Source organism: Hippopotamus amphibius, chromosome 3, assembly GCF_030028045.1.
Source record: "Hippopotamus amphibius kiboko isolate mHipAmp2 chromosome 3, mHipAmp2.hap2, whole genome shotgun sequence".
Taxonomy (NCBI): domain Eukaryota; kingdom Metazoa; phylum Chordata; class Mammalia; order Artiodactyla; family Hippopotamidae; genus Hippopotamus; species Hippopotamus amphibius.
In genome coordinates this window covers 121,977,741-121,992,616 of record NC_080188.1, presented here as the reverse complement: position 1 = coordinate 121,992,616, position 14,876 = coordinate 121,977,741, and the positions used below count along the sequence as shown (strand labels likewise).

At 50.8% G+C, this 14,876-nt stretch overlaps 1 protein-coding gene across 1 annotated transcript; it reads right to left on the bottom strand.

The window, feature by feature from the left end:
• Positions 1-1,363: 1,363 nt before the first annotated feature.
• On the bottom strand, positions 1,364-10,169 carry PGA5 (pepsinogen A5). The gene is made up of 9 exons (XM_057727611.1): positions 10,114-10,169; positions 9,504-9,663; positions 7,381-7,498; positions 6,768-6,886; positions 5,871-6,070; positions 4,288-4,404; positions 2,975-3,119; positions 2,783-2,881; positions 1,364-1,677 (listed from the first exon to the last, which is right to left on the bottom strand). Exons 1-9 carry the CDS (start codon positions 10,167-10,169, stop codon positions 1,528-1,530), a joined length of 1,164 nt encoding a protein of 387 aa, XP_057583594.1. The 3' UTR covers positions 1,364-1,527.
• Positions 10,170-14,876: the final 4,707 nt, after the last annotated feature.

The following is a 14,876-nucleotide window of genomic DNA, read 5'->3' as shown; positions in this document are numbered from 1 at the left end:
GCACAGTGGTTAAGAATTCGCCTGCCAATGCAGGGGACACGGGTTTAATCCCTGGTCTGGGAAGATCCCACATGCCGCAGAGCAACTAAGCCCATGTGCCACAACTGCTGAAGACCGTGCACCTAGAGCCCGTGCTCAGCAGTGAAGAGGAGCCCCCACTCGCCACAACTAGAGAAAGCCTGTGTACAGCAACAAAGACCCAATGCAGCCAAAAAAGAAAAAAAAAAGACTATGTAGCTGTGGAAAATGGGGCTAGAAAGTGTATAAGTGACACTGGGGGGACCTGGAGCACTGGCTGGGAGAGCTCACCTCACCCCTTCGTTGACACTAACATCTTGTATTTTACGTGATGAATTATAAATTGGGGGATGATGTGACAAGAGTTCCCAAAGCCGTGTTGTTGTGGGCACCCCCCAGCAGGGAGGCCCAGCTCACGAGCGCTCAGGCTGGTGTCTCCAGCAGAAGCAGGAGCTGTGGGAATTTTTCCAACGTGCACGCGGAGGAGCACAGGACTCCAAAAGGTTCACCAGCAAATGAGGAACTGGGAACAAGCTGAGCTGAGTCAAGGTGAAACAGATCACTTTGCAGCAGGAGTTCTCAGAGCCTTTGATTGGGAATCATGCCTTGTGAACCTCGAAGAAGGGTCTAGAAGGCAGCCGGTTCCATACTTATTTTGAAACTTTTCATTGAACATTTTGCTACTAAAACCCATTCTGAGAAATGCTGCTCTAGATATTTCCTGGATGCTTTTCGAGGGCAGATTTGCTCACAGCGTGTCAGCTCCCTCAACCACTCCTTGCGGAATGGAAAACCATCCTCTTTCAGTCACGGATAGAGAAATGGATCAGATCAGTGTCCTGTACCCAGAGAGTTGAGGGGCTCCCAAGGGTTAGTCTGCATCAACCAGCTCATCACAGAACAGCCTGGTAGATTTTGGGGTGTCAGCTTCTCTCACTGCTCTGGCTCATGTCTCACAGTTATTTCCGCCCTGCCTGGCCTGTGTAGGAATGTCAGTGGGCACTTCTCCTTAATCTTTTTTCCCTTTCTCACTATCTCTTCTGGGCTTTGGGAAAAGTAAGAAGTTACTCCTTCAACCAAGAACTCAGGTGCTGTCTCCTATGAGGAGGCAACGGGCCTCCTGGCATTTCTGGTCCCCAAGTCTTTATGTGATGCTCTCAGCCAGCCCAGCCGAGGTCTGTTCATCCTCCCGGCTCTGTTACAAAGCCTGTGCTGTCACTGTCACGGTGTTTGGTGCTGTCCAAATGGATGTAATCAATTCTCTCCCCCGGTGCCCTGGTGTTCTGACCCCAGTGATGTAAAGGGGAACCTTGACAAAGAGAAGCAACCCCACAAAGCATTTTCCAGAAGGTTATGATTTATTCTATGTTATTGGTGTAACAGGGAACAGGGCCAAGATTCCACCTCCACAATCCCAGAGGAAGAACAATCAGGAGAATTATCTACATCGAAGATGGGGGACAGAACTAGGACGGGATCTTCCTGGGAAGTGGCTGGAAAGACTTGGGCTCAGGCCACGGGAGCCAGGCCGACTTTGTTGTTGGCCCTGTCAAAGACGGTGTAGTACTGGCGGATGAAGACGTCACCCAGGATCCAGAGCTCTCCGGAGGAGGTGGAGACATCCATGCCCTCGAATCCGCTGAAGCAGGTATCGTCGCTCTGTAGGAAAGGAGAATAAAACTGGAGCTGGGACACAGACCCAGCAGGGACAGGCACCGGGGCGTGAGCATCCAGGGCCGTGGTCCGCTGCCAGGCACGTGCAAGGAGGAGCTTCCTGGCTCGTGCCTGGGGACTTGGCTCTTCCTGGCCTGGGGTCTGCCTGTGTAAGCCGCTTACTGCACTCTTGGTTTCCAGGGATTACCAGATATTATCCAGTGTTTCTGGCAGATGCACACACCCTGACGTCAGCATCGCAGCTAAGGGATTTAGGGAGAACTCAGCTGCCGGGAAGGAGTTTGGAAGCCCCGGTGACACAGCCTTTTCTCATTATTCTGATCCCGACCAGTGGCAAACCTGATCAGCTGTTAGTCCTTTACATTCACTAAGTCACTGGGCCAGCAACCTTGGGTGCGTATTAGAATCACCTGCGGAGCTTTGATCCTCTGCACCCCTCCCCTCCCCCCCACCATGGTTCAGGCCCCATCCCCTCCTAATTAATCAGCATCCCTGGTTGGGGGGGGGGCTTGGCTTCCGTACTTCTTGCTGAATAACATCGACCCACTGGGCAAAACTAGTTTTTCATCGGCATTGTAATTGAAGGCAGAATTTTCCTGTGGCTCATCTAACGACAGATTTATTATTTGGTAGAGACAGTAGGAGTGTTATAAGCTCTGACCCTATGGAAGCTGTGATTCCATTTGCCCAACCCTTTGTAGCTTTGATGTGGCCAGTCTCGCGTGATACCCTAACCACCCCCTGAGCATGGGGAAGGCTCTAGCTTTTAGATGAGGAAACTGAGGCTAAGGAAGGTTGTAACTTGCTCAGAATCCATGGGCTAGTAATTGAGACCCAGAGCTTGGACTCTGGTGTCCAACTAAAAATCTTCTTTTCACGCCATCAGCCTTTGCTTTGCTTTTCCCCCCGGGGGTGTTGCATCTCAATCCTCATTAATGCATTTATTTTTGATGTATTCTTTTTCTCCAGCGGCTGTCCAGAGCAGATGTTAGCTCCAGATTGTGGAAGTGCACTTGCCCTTGTGCCAAGGGAGGTATGTGGCCACATTCTGTGTGGGTACATCTAGGGTGAAGGCTCAGAGCCCCCTTACCTCCAGGATGTAGGCACTGGGGGGAACAGGGTACTGGACACCGTTGATGGTGAAGATGATGTCAGGCAGGCTGTCAATGGAGGAGCAGCTGACCATCATCTGGAAGGAGTGAGGATTAGAAGGGCTTTCATTCCTCCTGTGTAGCAGATCCACCACTTGGGTCTAGAACGGGGCAATCAGGGCTGGACTTACTTCACCAGAGGAATCCTCGCTGGCTCCAATGTAGCTCTGGATGTTGGAGATGGCACTGGTTGGGCCAGTCAGCAGAGAGGTACCGGTGTCAACAATGGCCTGGCAGCCATCGCTACAAGCGATGGACTCTCCATTCATGGTGATGCTGAGGATGAGATGCAAGTCAGGGTCCCCTGAGCCCCTAGGGGCACATCTCCCAAGGAGGAACCAGGTGACCGTGGAGGATCCCTCTTCCCCAGCCATTGGCCAGTGCATAAAATTTCAGCTTCTCTTGTTCACACACATTCATTCAATGCATTCATGTATTCCATGAATATTTACTGAGTGCCTACTCTGTGTCAGGGACAGGAGATGCAAAGCCGAACAAGATGGGTGCATGGTTTCCGGCTGCAGGGAGCTTCCGCTCAAGTTGGAAAGATAAGTTATGATCAAGGAGGAGGAGAATGAGCAGGGCACATGGCAGGGGAACAGGAACACAAGCCAGGGTGAGGGTGGTGGTGTGGAGCACCAGGGAAGGCTTCTCAGAGAGGCAGATACCCAGAGGTTGCTGGGAGGTGAGGAGATGGAGGAGGACATCACAGGTAGAGGGGACAGAGGGTGGGAAGTGACAGAGACACTGGAGTGATGGCCAGGTAAGTCCAGCCCTGACTGCCCTGTTCCAGACCCAAGGGGAGCAGGGGCGGGAGTTGGAGGAACTGATGTGGTTTTAGCATGGCTGAGGCAGACGAAGGGTGACCGGTGTGTCCTAGTTTGCCTAGGACTGTCTTGGTTTTAGTACTGAAAGGCTGGCATCCCAGGAAACTGCTCACTCCTGAGCAAACCTGGGCAATGGGTCACCCTAACAGGCCAGCTTGGGGCAGAACAGCCAGAGGATGAAGCTGCCTGGGGTCAGACAGGCTTTGAAGGGGAAAGTGGGAGGAAATGGTTTGAAACAACTTCTCTGCCATTTTGCCCTGACCCTAGACCAAAAGTGACAGTCTTCCTAAACGCCGAGATGTATGGACAGGGTGGTGGGGGTGGTCCTCCACTCTCCCCAGGGATGCTGGTAGACTGTCCTGCCTCCTTGATCAGAAGGGAGGTGGCTCTCTCATCCTTGCTGAGTGTCGGGGGGTCCCTGACAGCGCTCTTCCTCCAGTGACGTGCTCTTCTCAGGGTCTCTCTGGCTCGGCCCAATTTCCACCTTCTCTCCTGGATCACATTTCCCTGTGCTGACTGTTCCAGGGGGATCCTGGAATTCTTAGTTAACTACGAGTCTGTAAAAAAATGGGGTCTGGGGCCCATGCCAGGATATTGCCCATCCACAGTGACCTCACCTGTCCACGGTGATCTGCCAATATCCCTGAACAGAAACAGGCACCCAGTTCAGGCTTCCCGTGTAGTAAGAAGAATCGGTGCCACCGAACTGCACGACGCTGCCGCTTTCCTCATTGCTGTGGAAGGTGAAGGGGAAAAGGCAGGAATGAATTCATTCATTCATTCATTCACTCACTCATCCAACTGAAGACATAAGCTGCGAGCATTCTAAGAACTACTCTTGATTGGACTCGTGCTGGTTCCAGGAGCCATGCAGAGTGTGTGACCCACAGGGTTTCCTGTACTCCTCACACCAAGATCCACACCGTGGTCACTATTATTATTATTATTTCTATTTTACAGTGAGGAAACTGAGGCTCAGAGAGCTGAGGCCACGTCCCCAAGGTCAGACAGCTGAGGGGTTGCAAACCGCGATGAGAACCTGGGTCTTTACGGCTCCAAAGTGCTGTGTGGTTTCCACCACATACTCAGTCTCGTTGCTGTGGCGACCTCAGGAGAAATGAATGAATGACAGTGTCTGCTCTTAAGGCTTTGAAAGGGTAGTTCATGGCTTGCCAATGTCTAGAGGTGGTTTTGATGGCCGTGATTGGGTGGGGGTTGGGGGAGCCACTGGCGTCTAGTATAGGGAGGCTGCCAAACATCTCAGGACACCCCCCAACAGCAATGAATCACCTGGTCCAAAAGTGTCAATAGTGCTAAGATTGAGAAACTCTAATCAAGTTGGTATCTAAGTGCCCGTTAAGGCAGATTATGTTTAAGAGCTGAAACTTGAATGCTAAGTGGCCAAGAGGAAAAAAGGATAAAAGGGCCCTGGTTACTGGACTATTCATTGTCTAAATCTCTGCTGTTTCTGGTTAGATAGGGAATCAAATGTAGATGACGATAAGAAATTAATCACCGAAGAACTGGTCACAGACAGAATGTGACTCCACTCACCTAACCCCACCCCGCCTTTCCTGTAAACATCTGACAGTACCTGTGACACAAGATTATAGCAGAAGAGTCAATAACTAAAAAAAAAAAAAGCACATCAATGGTGACAAGTCACTTCAAAAGAGAAGGATGTGTCAGAGGTAGGTCGAGTGTCTTGGGAAAGTGAATGACACACCCTCAGAAATTCTGGCATAAACTTCTAGTCACCCAAAACCAACACTTGGTTATTCCTTATTCTTAGAATTAACTCACAGTCACACCTGGAACATAGATTTTGTTAACTAATAAAAGACACTTGCTTTCATCATTTATAAGTTTCACTGGTCAAGATGTAAATCCCAATCAAATCTTCTTTTCATTTTTTTGCTGTGGACTTTTGGCCCCAGTTTTAAGTGGATTCGCTTTAAATGGTGGTCTTCTGGAGAGCAAATGGCTAATGGTATATTTGACTTGTGTAAGGCAAGGTGACAAAGACTCTCTCCAGTAAAATAAGATGAATGAAAATGGTTCGTCAGAGAGGAATTTGGCACCATTCTCTCCAAAGATATACCTCTTGAGCCTTAGACATTGACCTTTCCAATCTCCTGCTTGCCAAGATTCTCTCCAGCCCACCTGGACCAGGTGACCGTGACCTCCTTGCCTAACTTACCTGCTCAGGTAGACGGAGAAGAGGTCTTGGGAAACCAGACCCTGGTCCCATATGTTGTCAAAGACAGGAGTGGCCCCGGAGGAGGAGATGCTGGGGTAAGCCAGACCCAGGATGCCGTCGAAGGGAGCGTAGTACAGGAAGGAGCCGGGCTCTGTCTCGCTCAGGCCAAAGATCTGGTTGGTGTCTGAGATGCCTCCAACCTGGGTGGGGGAGCAAGGCATTCATAATCAGCTTGTGCTGGCTGAGCACTGTGGGGTGCCAGCCCTGTGCCAGAGCATCCCTGGTTCATTTCGTGTAGGACTTGGCTTCTGGTGCATCAGGCTGGAAGGAGGGGAGAGGGGTTATCCCTGGGAATGCTTGTTATTCCATGGGAAGTAACAGTCGAGGCTGATCTCCAGATGGCCACTGTCTGCGACTTGGTGTGAGAATTTTCTGCGGAACAGATGGTCACCGTGTGTGTGTGTTTCTGAAGATCGGATGCAAAGCAGACCCCAGACCCCTGTGGTGCCCTGGAAAGTGGGGGGGGGGGGTGTTTGTGGAGCTTTTGTGACTCAAGGGGGGCTGTGGGTTGTGGGGAGGAGGAAGAAGAGGAGGTGCTAAGAGAGAACCCAGGCCTTTTTTGCCTTCTCGCCGCCCCCTCCATTGCATGCAACGTGGGTGGCGCTGAGGTTGGCTTCTGATCCAGGCACCCCACCCCCTTACCACTGCTGTTCTCCCCCGCCCCTGCCTCCCCCCAACTGCTAGAAATGTCTGTGGTATCTCTGCCCCTTTCCGCATGCCCCAATCAGGTTACTTTTGGGATCACCAAAACCCGTACTGCTTGAAAGAGCTGGTTCCGGGGACGGAAGCTGGCCCCAGGGCTGGGCAGGATGAGGTGGCTGGCCAGTGGGTGCTCACCTGGACTGTGTCATATCCGAGGATGCCCGTCATGCTGCCGGTACCGTAGGTGATGGAGAGTGTCTCACTGGTGCTCTCGAAGGTGGAGGAATCCTCAGGGTTGAAGAGGTTGTGGTTGGCTGCAAGGGCAAGAAAAGACATCGTCAAACTCCAAAAGCTGAGCCAGAGTCATGGGCCAGGGGTGTCTTCCCGGGGTGGGTGCCTTGGTTCTGGGTGGGGCTTTGGAGGAGAAAGTTAGCTTTTTCTTTAGACCTTGGAGCCCATGTGTTCCCAGTTTCCATTCCTGTCTGATTGGACCAATTGGGACCATCTCATCGATGGAAGGTCCTCCCAAGGACCCCCCAGGCTGCCCGTGGGGATGTGCACGCTCACACTCTCTCTTCCATTGGACTGAACTTCCTGAGGGCTGGAACCACGTGTAATTCACCCCTTCATCCCCCAGGGCACCTAACCGAGTGCCTGGCACCTGGTGGGTGCTCAGTGAATGCCTGCTGAGTGGAACCTTGACTGACTCCAGCAGGCTTGAAATCGGACCTATTTGAGGCCCCTGAGCATTCAGGGCTCCTAGGTGACTTGGTGCTGGGGACCTGGAGAGCGCAGGGGGGGCACTCACTGCAGGCATAACTGGAGCAGTAGACGGAGGGCACCCACAGGTTGGAGGAGCCAGTGTCAAAGATGACGGTGAAGTCCTGAGCGGGGGTTCCGATGCTGATGGTGCCGAAGTACTCCGTCTGCCAGGGTGGGGACAGCATAGCGCAGTGACTGGGGGCTCCCCAGTCTGGCCTCCCCGGGGACAGTCTCTGGGTCATCTCGGCCACCTCCCACCTTCCCCTGCACTGGCCTTCTTGCCTTTGTCTCTCTATCCAGAGTATCCATCCTTCGAGGCCCAGCCTGGTCTCCCCTCCTCCTTGAAGTCTTCCCCGATTGCTCTGTTACCCTCTGACTTTTCTAAGCCTCATTAACACCCAACAATAATCTGCTGTCCCCTCTTGCCTTGAATGTCATAGTCTTGCCATCCTAGAGAATGCACTCTTGAATAGGGGTGGAACCTTACAGCACCCGGCAGAGTAAATGCTTAAGCGCTTTTTCATTCAATTGTTGGAGGAGAGGTAAACAAGTCACCTAAAGGTGGGGACCCCTTGAGATATCTTATTCCTAAACCTAGGTACATATAGTGGGTTTCAAGAAAGGGTGTCCTCAGGATTTTATTCTTAGTGGCAGCAGTTTCTCCCTTACCAGCTGTGTCCCAGCCACGCTGATGTGGCTCTCCTTCAATGACCAGCTCATTCCCGTCCCAGGGCCTTTGCACTTGCTATTCCTTGAGCTAGGAAAATATTTATTCTAGATCTTTCCTTGGCTGGCTCCTTCTCATCGATCCTTCATTGCTCTAGTCAAATGTCACCTCCACCAAGAGGCCCTCCCTGACTACTTTATCTAACTTTGCCTCTGCCCCATTCTTCTTCTTCCCCGTACTCTAATTAATTAATTTTTCTTTGTGGCACTTGTCATTACCTGGAATTATCTTACATCCTTCTTTACTTGTCTCTTATTTGTCTTGCCCCCTAGAATATAAGCTCCAGGATCTTTGCTTAGTCACCATTGTTTCCCCAGCTCCTGACAGAGGACCTCTGGCACAGGGTAGGCGTTTCGTAAATATTTGTTAAGTGAACAAATGGGCTAACTTTATCAGGCTTTTACCAAGCTCTTACCAAGGGCCAGGCCCTGTGCTAAGGACTCAAAACAACCCCCCCCCCCCGCAAAACCTACATTATTGCGTGACTTACTCAAAACAGCCCTCTGATGGCAGATAGTAATGGTTCTGTCTTATGGACGAGGAAGCTGAGTCTCACTCAGGGAATTTAAATGACTTGCCCAAGGTCCCATGGCTTGGAAGCTTTAGACCCTAGATTTTGCTCCAGGTCTGGCAAATTTCACAGGCTAAGCTTCTAATGACGGGTGACATTGCTTCATAACCTTGGCTTTCACACAGGGGACATACAGTACCTACTGAAGGGCAAGGCCATTGGGTCACGAAGAGTCAGAGTGATCTTCCTGAAACTCCAATCTGATCTTGTCAACCCCCCCCTAGTTAAGATGATTCAGTGGCAATTAGGATGCAGACCCTTGTCCCAGACTGGTCTTTCTCCACCCGCCGACCCCCACGGACCTTGCTTTGAAAATGGACACTGGCTTTCTTTCCTCAAATACACTCTGCTCCCTGCTGTCACAGGGTCAGGTGCAAGTCATCCCACTCTCTGGGGCCCTCTCCTGTCCTCTTGGAACCCCTGTTCTCTCCTCATTGCCCCAGGGAGGTGTCCCTGACCGTCACCTGCACACTCTCAGTGTGTCACCTTCACTGCGTGGCCTCTGCCTGGTTGTACTTGTCATGCTTTGTGAGCTTCACTGATTATCGTCTGTCCTTCCTATTAGACTGTGGGCTCCCTGAGGTTTGGTCACTGCTGCTTCTCTGGGCCCAGCACAGTGCCTGATACACACAAGGTGCTCCATACATGTAAGCACTGGATGAATGAATGAACGAATGAGTAGATCAGACCAACAACTCTGACTGTGAGTCTTCCTGCCCTCCCTGTACCTCTGAGATCCAGGGAGCAGATCCCTGGGTTACTGCTGCCTGGGGGCTTAGAACGCTGGCCTGTCTTCCCAGACCCCTGGGACCCCCCTCTCTCCACTGGGCCGCATCCTTGGAGCCGGCCCGCTGCCTGCCCGTGCACTCACATCCAGGTAGTTCTGAAGGGGCTCGTTGGATATCAAGGTGGCAGTCTCCTTGGGGAAGTACTTGCTGGCTGGGTTGTATTTGTGCTTCTTCAGGAAGTCCCTCAGCTTGCCATTCTCGATCAGGTTCTGCCTCAAGGACTTCTTTCTGGTGAGCGGGACCCTGTGGCGGAGCATTTGCAAACAGATGGTTTGGAGGAAGAAGAGAAATTAGGCAAGGGGCCTGCTCATGGGGTGCCATGGAGAGCCTGGAGGGAACCGAAAGCTGGCCCAAGAGCTGAAGAAGGAAGTTGAGAGGAGAGATGCTCCCGTTTTGGACACAGTGATGCAGGGAGGGTACGTCATTGCCCACAGTCACCGGGCCCAGTGCTGGGGCTGGGAACCCAACTCAGGTTGGACTGGAGGGTCTGGGCTGTTACCCGTGTCTGCTGTGCTATGTCCCCAAACGAGCAGAGAAAGGAGGCTTGGGATGGTTGAAGAGAAAGAGAGAGGAGTTGTGGGAGGGAAGAGGGAAGAGGAAAAACACGAGAGAAAAGAAAGGTAATGAGAAGGGTAGCAAAGGGATACAGCCCCTGGGAAGCTGCTCTTCGTGCAGCACGTCCCCCAGACTTACTTGTAGGAGATGCACTCGGAGAGCGCCACCAAGGTGAGCAGAAGCAGCCACTTCATGGTTCTTCCTGGCTCCCAAGTCTCCAGAGAAGGGAAGATGGGAAGGTGTACCGTAGCAGGCAGGAGCTGCTCCTTATATACAGCCCAAGTCTCGGAGCGTGGCCTTATCAGCTGCCAAACGTCACCTTTTAGGCTCACCCCAAACAGAAAGTTTCCTGATAAGATTGTCGCTGCCTGAGCCATGTTCTGGGAAGTTTCCACTTGAGTAGCTTTCCACTGTAACCACATCCTGCAGTTGGGGTGGCCCTGCAGTGAGCGAGTGGCATAGTGGCGGCTTATTTCTTAAATAATAGAATGCATCCAAACTTGACAAGTTGAATATTTTAACAAAATTGGTCCAAAATGCACTTAACAGTGAACAGATGTCAAAGGAGGTCCTGACTTGTCCCAGTGGGACAGAGAGCTGGGATTCTCGGAGAGCAGCTCTCCTTTCAAGTGGTAGGCAGTGTCCCTGGAGCTGCTGTCCTCAAGCACATTTGTAGGTTGGTGGTTGGGGACTCAGGACACATTTCCCCAAGCAAATGTTGTTAAATGGGGTTGTTGGGTGTCTAACTAGCCTTTGTGCCTTATTTTGTTCTTGCTTCTTATGGCTATTGGGCTGAGTCTTGGGAAAGTGGTGTGCGCAGTACGGTGGAAGGGGATGGAGTGGAGCGAGTGGAAGAATGCTTCCTTTCCTGGAGGAAGCAAACTTGAAACAGGCTGAGTTTGTCTTTGGAAACTGTGCCCCTCACTTTCTGGGCCCCATTCCTTTCTACTGTTCCTCTCCCACCCTCTTGGTTACTCAAAGCCTCTACCTCTGAGACCCCATCTGGGTCTGATTCCCAGGTGCTCCATGCTTAAAACGTGGCTTGAATCAGCTGTAGTAGAGCAAAGCAATCTGGGCAAATTTATACTAGGGTGTGAATGACTTAGAAAAGTTCTCTCTTTTTTTTTCTTTCTTTCTTTTTTTTCTGGGTGCACTGCACGACATGTGGGATCTTAGTTCCCTGAGCAGGGATTGAACCTGTGTCCCCCTGCAGTGGAAGCGTGGAGTGAAAATTTCTCTTCGTAAAAGAGGATGCTTTTCAATCCAGTGGATTCTTCCCTTTGTCGGGTTTACTCAGTGGGCAAAGTGAAATGAGAACTTCAATTCAGAAATTGTGGCTGAGGGGGATGTGTGGGAGGGAGGTTGCCAGTAGGTAGCGAGACCCGTCTGCAGGTCTTGTGCTGAGATCAGATTTCTTGGGCCACCCCTGGTTTTTCCAGCATCGGGAGACATAGATTCTATAAAAGCTCCAAATTTCCCCCAGCGCCTCTGGATGAGTACAGAGGGGCAGGCTGTGGGGGTCTGTTCGGGACCAGTGGTGGTTAGTACAAAGCATGCTTTCATTTCAAACTCACCTGTTGAGGCATCTTTGTTCCCCAAATGTGGATCCTTAACCCCTATTTTCCATTTTCGCATCTTTCAAAGACTGCTTCCTCTCTGCTCTCTTTTCCTCCCCCTTAAGCCTTTCTTCTTTGACCTACACCATCACCTTTGGGTGGATCTCAGCCCTTCTATGGAGGAGCTGATGGGCCTGAAGATACCTGCCTAGGTCTTGGGAGCAGCAGATGGAAAGCCTGGCTCGAGGCTCCCTCCCGGAGGGTGGGGCACGTGCTGGGGGCTTGCGGGGTCTTCACAGGCTCCTGGTGTCTCACGCTGGGCAGTGGGTACACGAGTGCTCATCGTGATTCTTTACACTTTATGTATATGTGATGCATGCATGAAACTGTTCACAATACTTTAAAAAAAATAAAAGAGGATCTGCATATTTTCCAACTTAGAAATGGAGGCAACTGAGTTTGGGTGGAGCAGGGTGAGTCAGGGAACCCTCAGGATTGAGATGTGGAGAATGAACCGTGAAGAACATTACGTATGTTTTATTCATCTTTCATCTCCCTTGGTGAGTTATATGGTGCGTCGAGTGTTCAACACAGCATTTTAATTAATCCCATGTAAGCTCGGCTCAGTCAAGAGCAACCTGGGGATGTGCTCAGAGTAGGGTCATGATTCGTAATTAGCGGTTTCTGTCGTTTGCCAGCCATTGCGGTAACTGGCACAGAATGACATCATTCACATGTTTCTGTTCCTTGGTGGTGAGGGGAGACAGGGGAGCTTAGATACACTGACCACTATTCTTAGCTCATTGTGGTAAGTGATGTTATTATCCCCATTTTACAGATGAGGAAACTGAGGCGCAGAGAAGTTGTGCCACTGGCCTGAGGTGACACAGGTAGAAGTGACTGAACAGGGGCTTGAATCCAGGTCTCTGTCACTCCCTGTGCCTGCTCCCTTATGTACCCACTGACTGAGGTGTACTGGAGGCTGTGGAAGACTCTCAGGAAGAGCCCTGGCTCCAGGGTCTGGGTTTGAATCCCAGCCCTGCCTCTGAATAAGCTGCAAGACCCAGGGCTAGTGAGCCAGTCTTTCTGAGACTCAGTTTTCTCATGAGTAAAAGGGGGATAACAGTATCACCAGTTCCATGGGATTGTTGTGACGATCAAATACAGAGCACTCACCAAGCATACACATACAGCGGCTAAAATGAAAAGTACTGATGAGGATGCTTAGTGAGCAGACCTTTTCTCTACTGCAGGTGGGAAGGCGAGATTGTATGACCACTTTGGAGAACAGTTTAGCAGTTTCTTATAAAGTCAACATACACTTACCATTTGGCCCAGAAACTCTGCATCCTGGAGTATTAACTAAGAAGAAACAAAAAACATATGTCCCCACAAAGACCTGGACCCAAATGTTTATAGCAGCTTTTTTCATAATTGCTCCAAACTGGAAACAACTCCATGTCCTTCAGCTGGTCCCTGGATAAGTGAGGAATGTATGGCCAATGATAGAAGACCATCAGCCATAGAAACAAATGAACTATAGGATGAATCTCATGTGCGTTATGTGGAGTGAAAGAGGCTGGATGCAAAGGGTACATTTGTAGGATTCTATTTATGTGACATTCTGGAAAAGGTCAAATAATGGGAACAGAAAACAGGTTAGTGGTTTCTAGGGGCTAGGGTCAGAGGAGGATACTGACTCCAAGGGGGGATGGGGGAACTTTGCGGGCTGATGGATATAGTCTATTTCTAGATTGAACACCTGAAAAGGTAAATTTCACTCAATGGCAATAGACCAGTCACACATGACCTTACAGCAGCAGAAGTGCTCGGCCAGTGATGGCCACACGGTAGGACTGAAGGCAAAACTGGGTACCAGGCTCTGCCCAAGGCTGTGGAAGCCTTGGAGGGGACACGTTGGATTCATTTCAAATAAAATGATGTAATCCCATTAAAGAAAACAAAAAAAGAAAAGAACAACCAGTAATCATCCCCACTTCTGTTTTGGTCCTTTGAACCATGATTAAAATCTGTCCACACTCCATGTCTTATGGCAGAGATGACAAGGTTGGCAGCCTGAGGCGAAGCACCAAGGAGCTGGGTGGGGACTGTGAACATTTCTCAGACCCCTGGGTGCTGGGCCATCCAGATGGGCTCTTTCATTCCATTCTGGGGTAGGGGTGACCTATGAGTGGGGTGACCAGAGTCCATCTAGAAAGGACGCTCCCCTGGGCATCCTGGAGCTGGCTTGCAGTGCTTGGAGCCTAAGATTAGGCATTGATTTGAGGGGAACAGCTTGCCTGTGGGACCCATGTGGGAATTTTGGACAGAGGAGAAATACATTTGGGAAGCAGAAGGAAGATTCCTCAGGCAGTAATCTGCAGGACCCATGCACACATTCATTCAACATGTGTTTTATTTGTACCTGCTCTGTGCTGGGTATGCATGTTCTAGTTGCTGGGGGTGCATCCACGAGGACGATGGCCATGCCTTCGAGGAGTTTGTGGTCAGGTCAAGAGAGCGCAGATGGGGAGACCCCTTTCCTTTCCACCTGGAGAGGCCTTTGGATCACACTAATGGGAAGCCCTTGGATGGGTGAAGATACTGAAGTTCGGGGAAAACTTCATTAGTGGGAGGCAGACATGGTTGGTGGTACCAATTCCCAGTATATGGCAGACTGTATGATGGTCCCCAATTATCCTCACCTCCTGATATTTGTGCCTCTTATAATCCGCTCCCCTTGAATGTATGCAGGACCTATGACTTGCTTCTTTTTTTTTAAAAAAAATTTATTTATTTATTTGGCTGCTCTGGGTCTTTGTTGTGGCATGCGGGATCTTCGTTGTGGCATGCAGCATCTTTAGTTACGGCATGTGGGATCTAGTTCCCTGACCAAGGATCAAACCCGAGCCCCCTGCATTGGGAGCATGGACTCTTAGCCACTGGACCACCGGGGAAGTCCCTATGACTTGCTTCTAACCAATAGGATATGAGAAGCAGATGGGGTGTCACTTTTGTGGTTACATTATGTGAGATTGTCACTTGGATCTTGCCAGCAGACTCTTTGTGTAGACTTCCTCCCTTGCTGCTTCTGAAGAAGAAAGCTGCCCCATGAGGAGGCCCACATGGCAAGGAAAGGAGGGTGGCCTCCAGCTGAGAGCCAGCAGGGAACTGAGGCCCCCAGTCTGACAGCCCCCAAGAAACTGAATCCTGCCAATGACCCTGTGAGCTTAGAAGATGACCTTCTCCATTTGAGCTTCAGATGAGACCATATCTCTGGCCAACACCTTGACTGCAGCCTTGTCAGAGGCCCTGAAACAGAGGACCCAGCCAAACTGGGCCTGG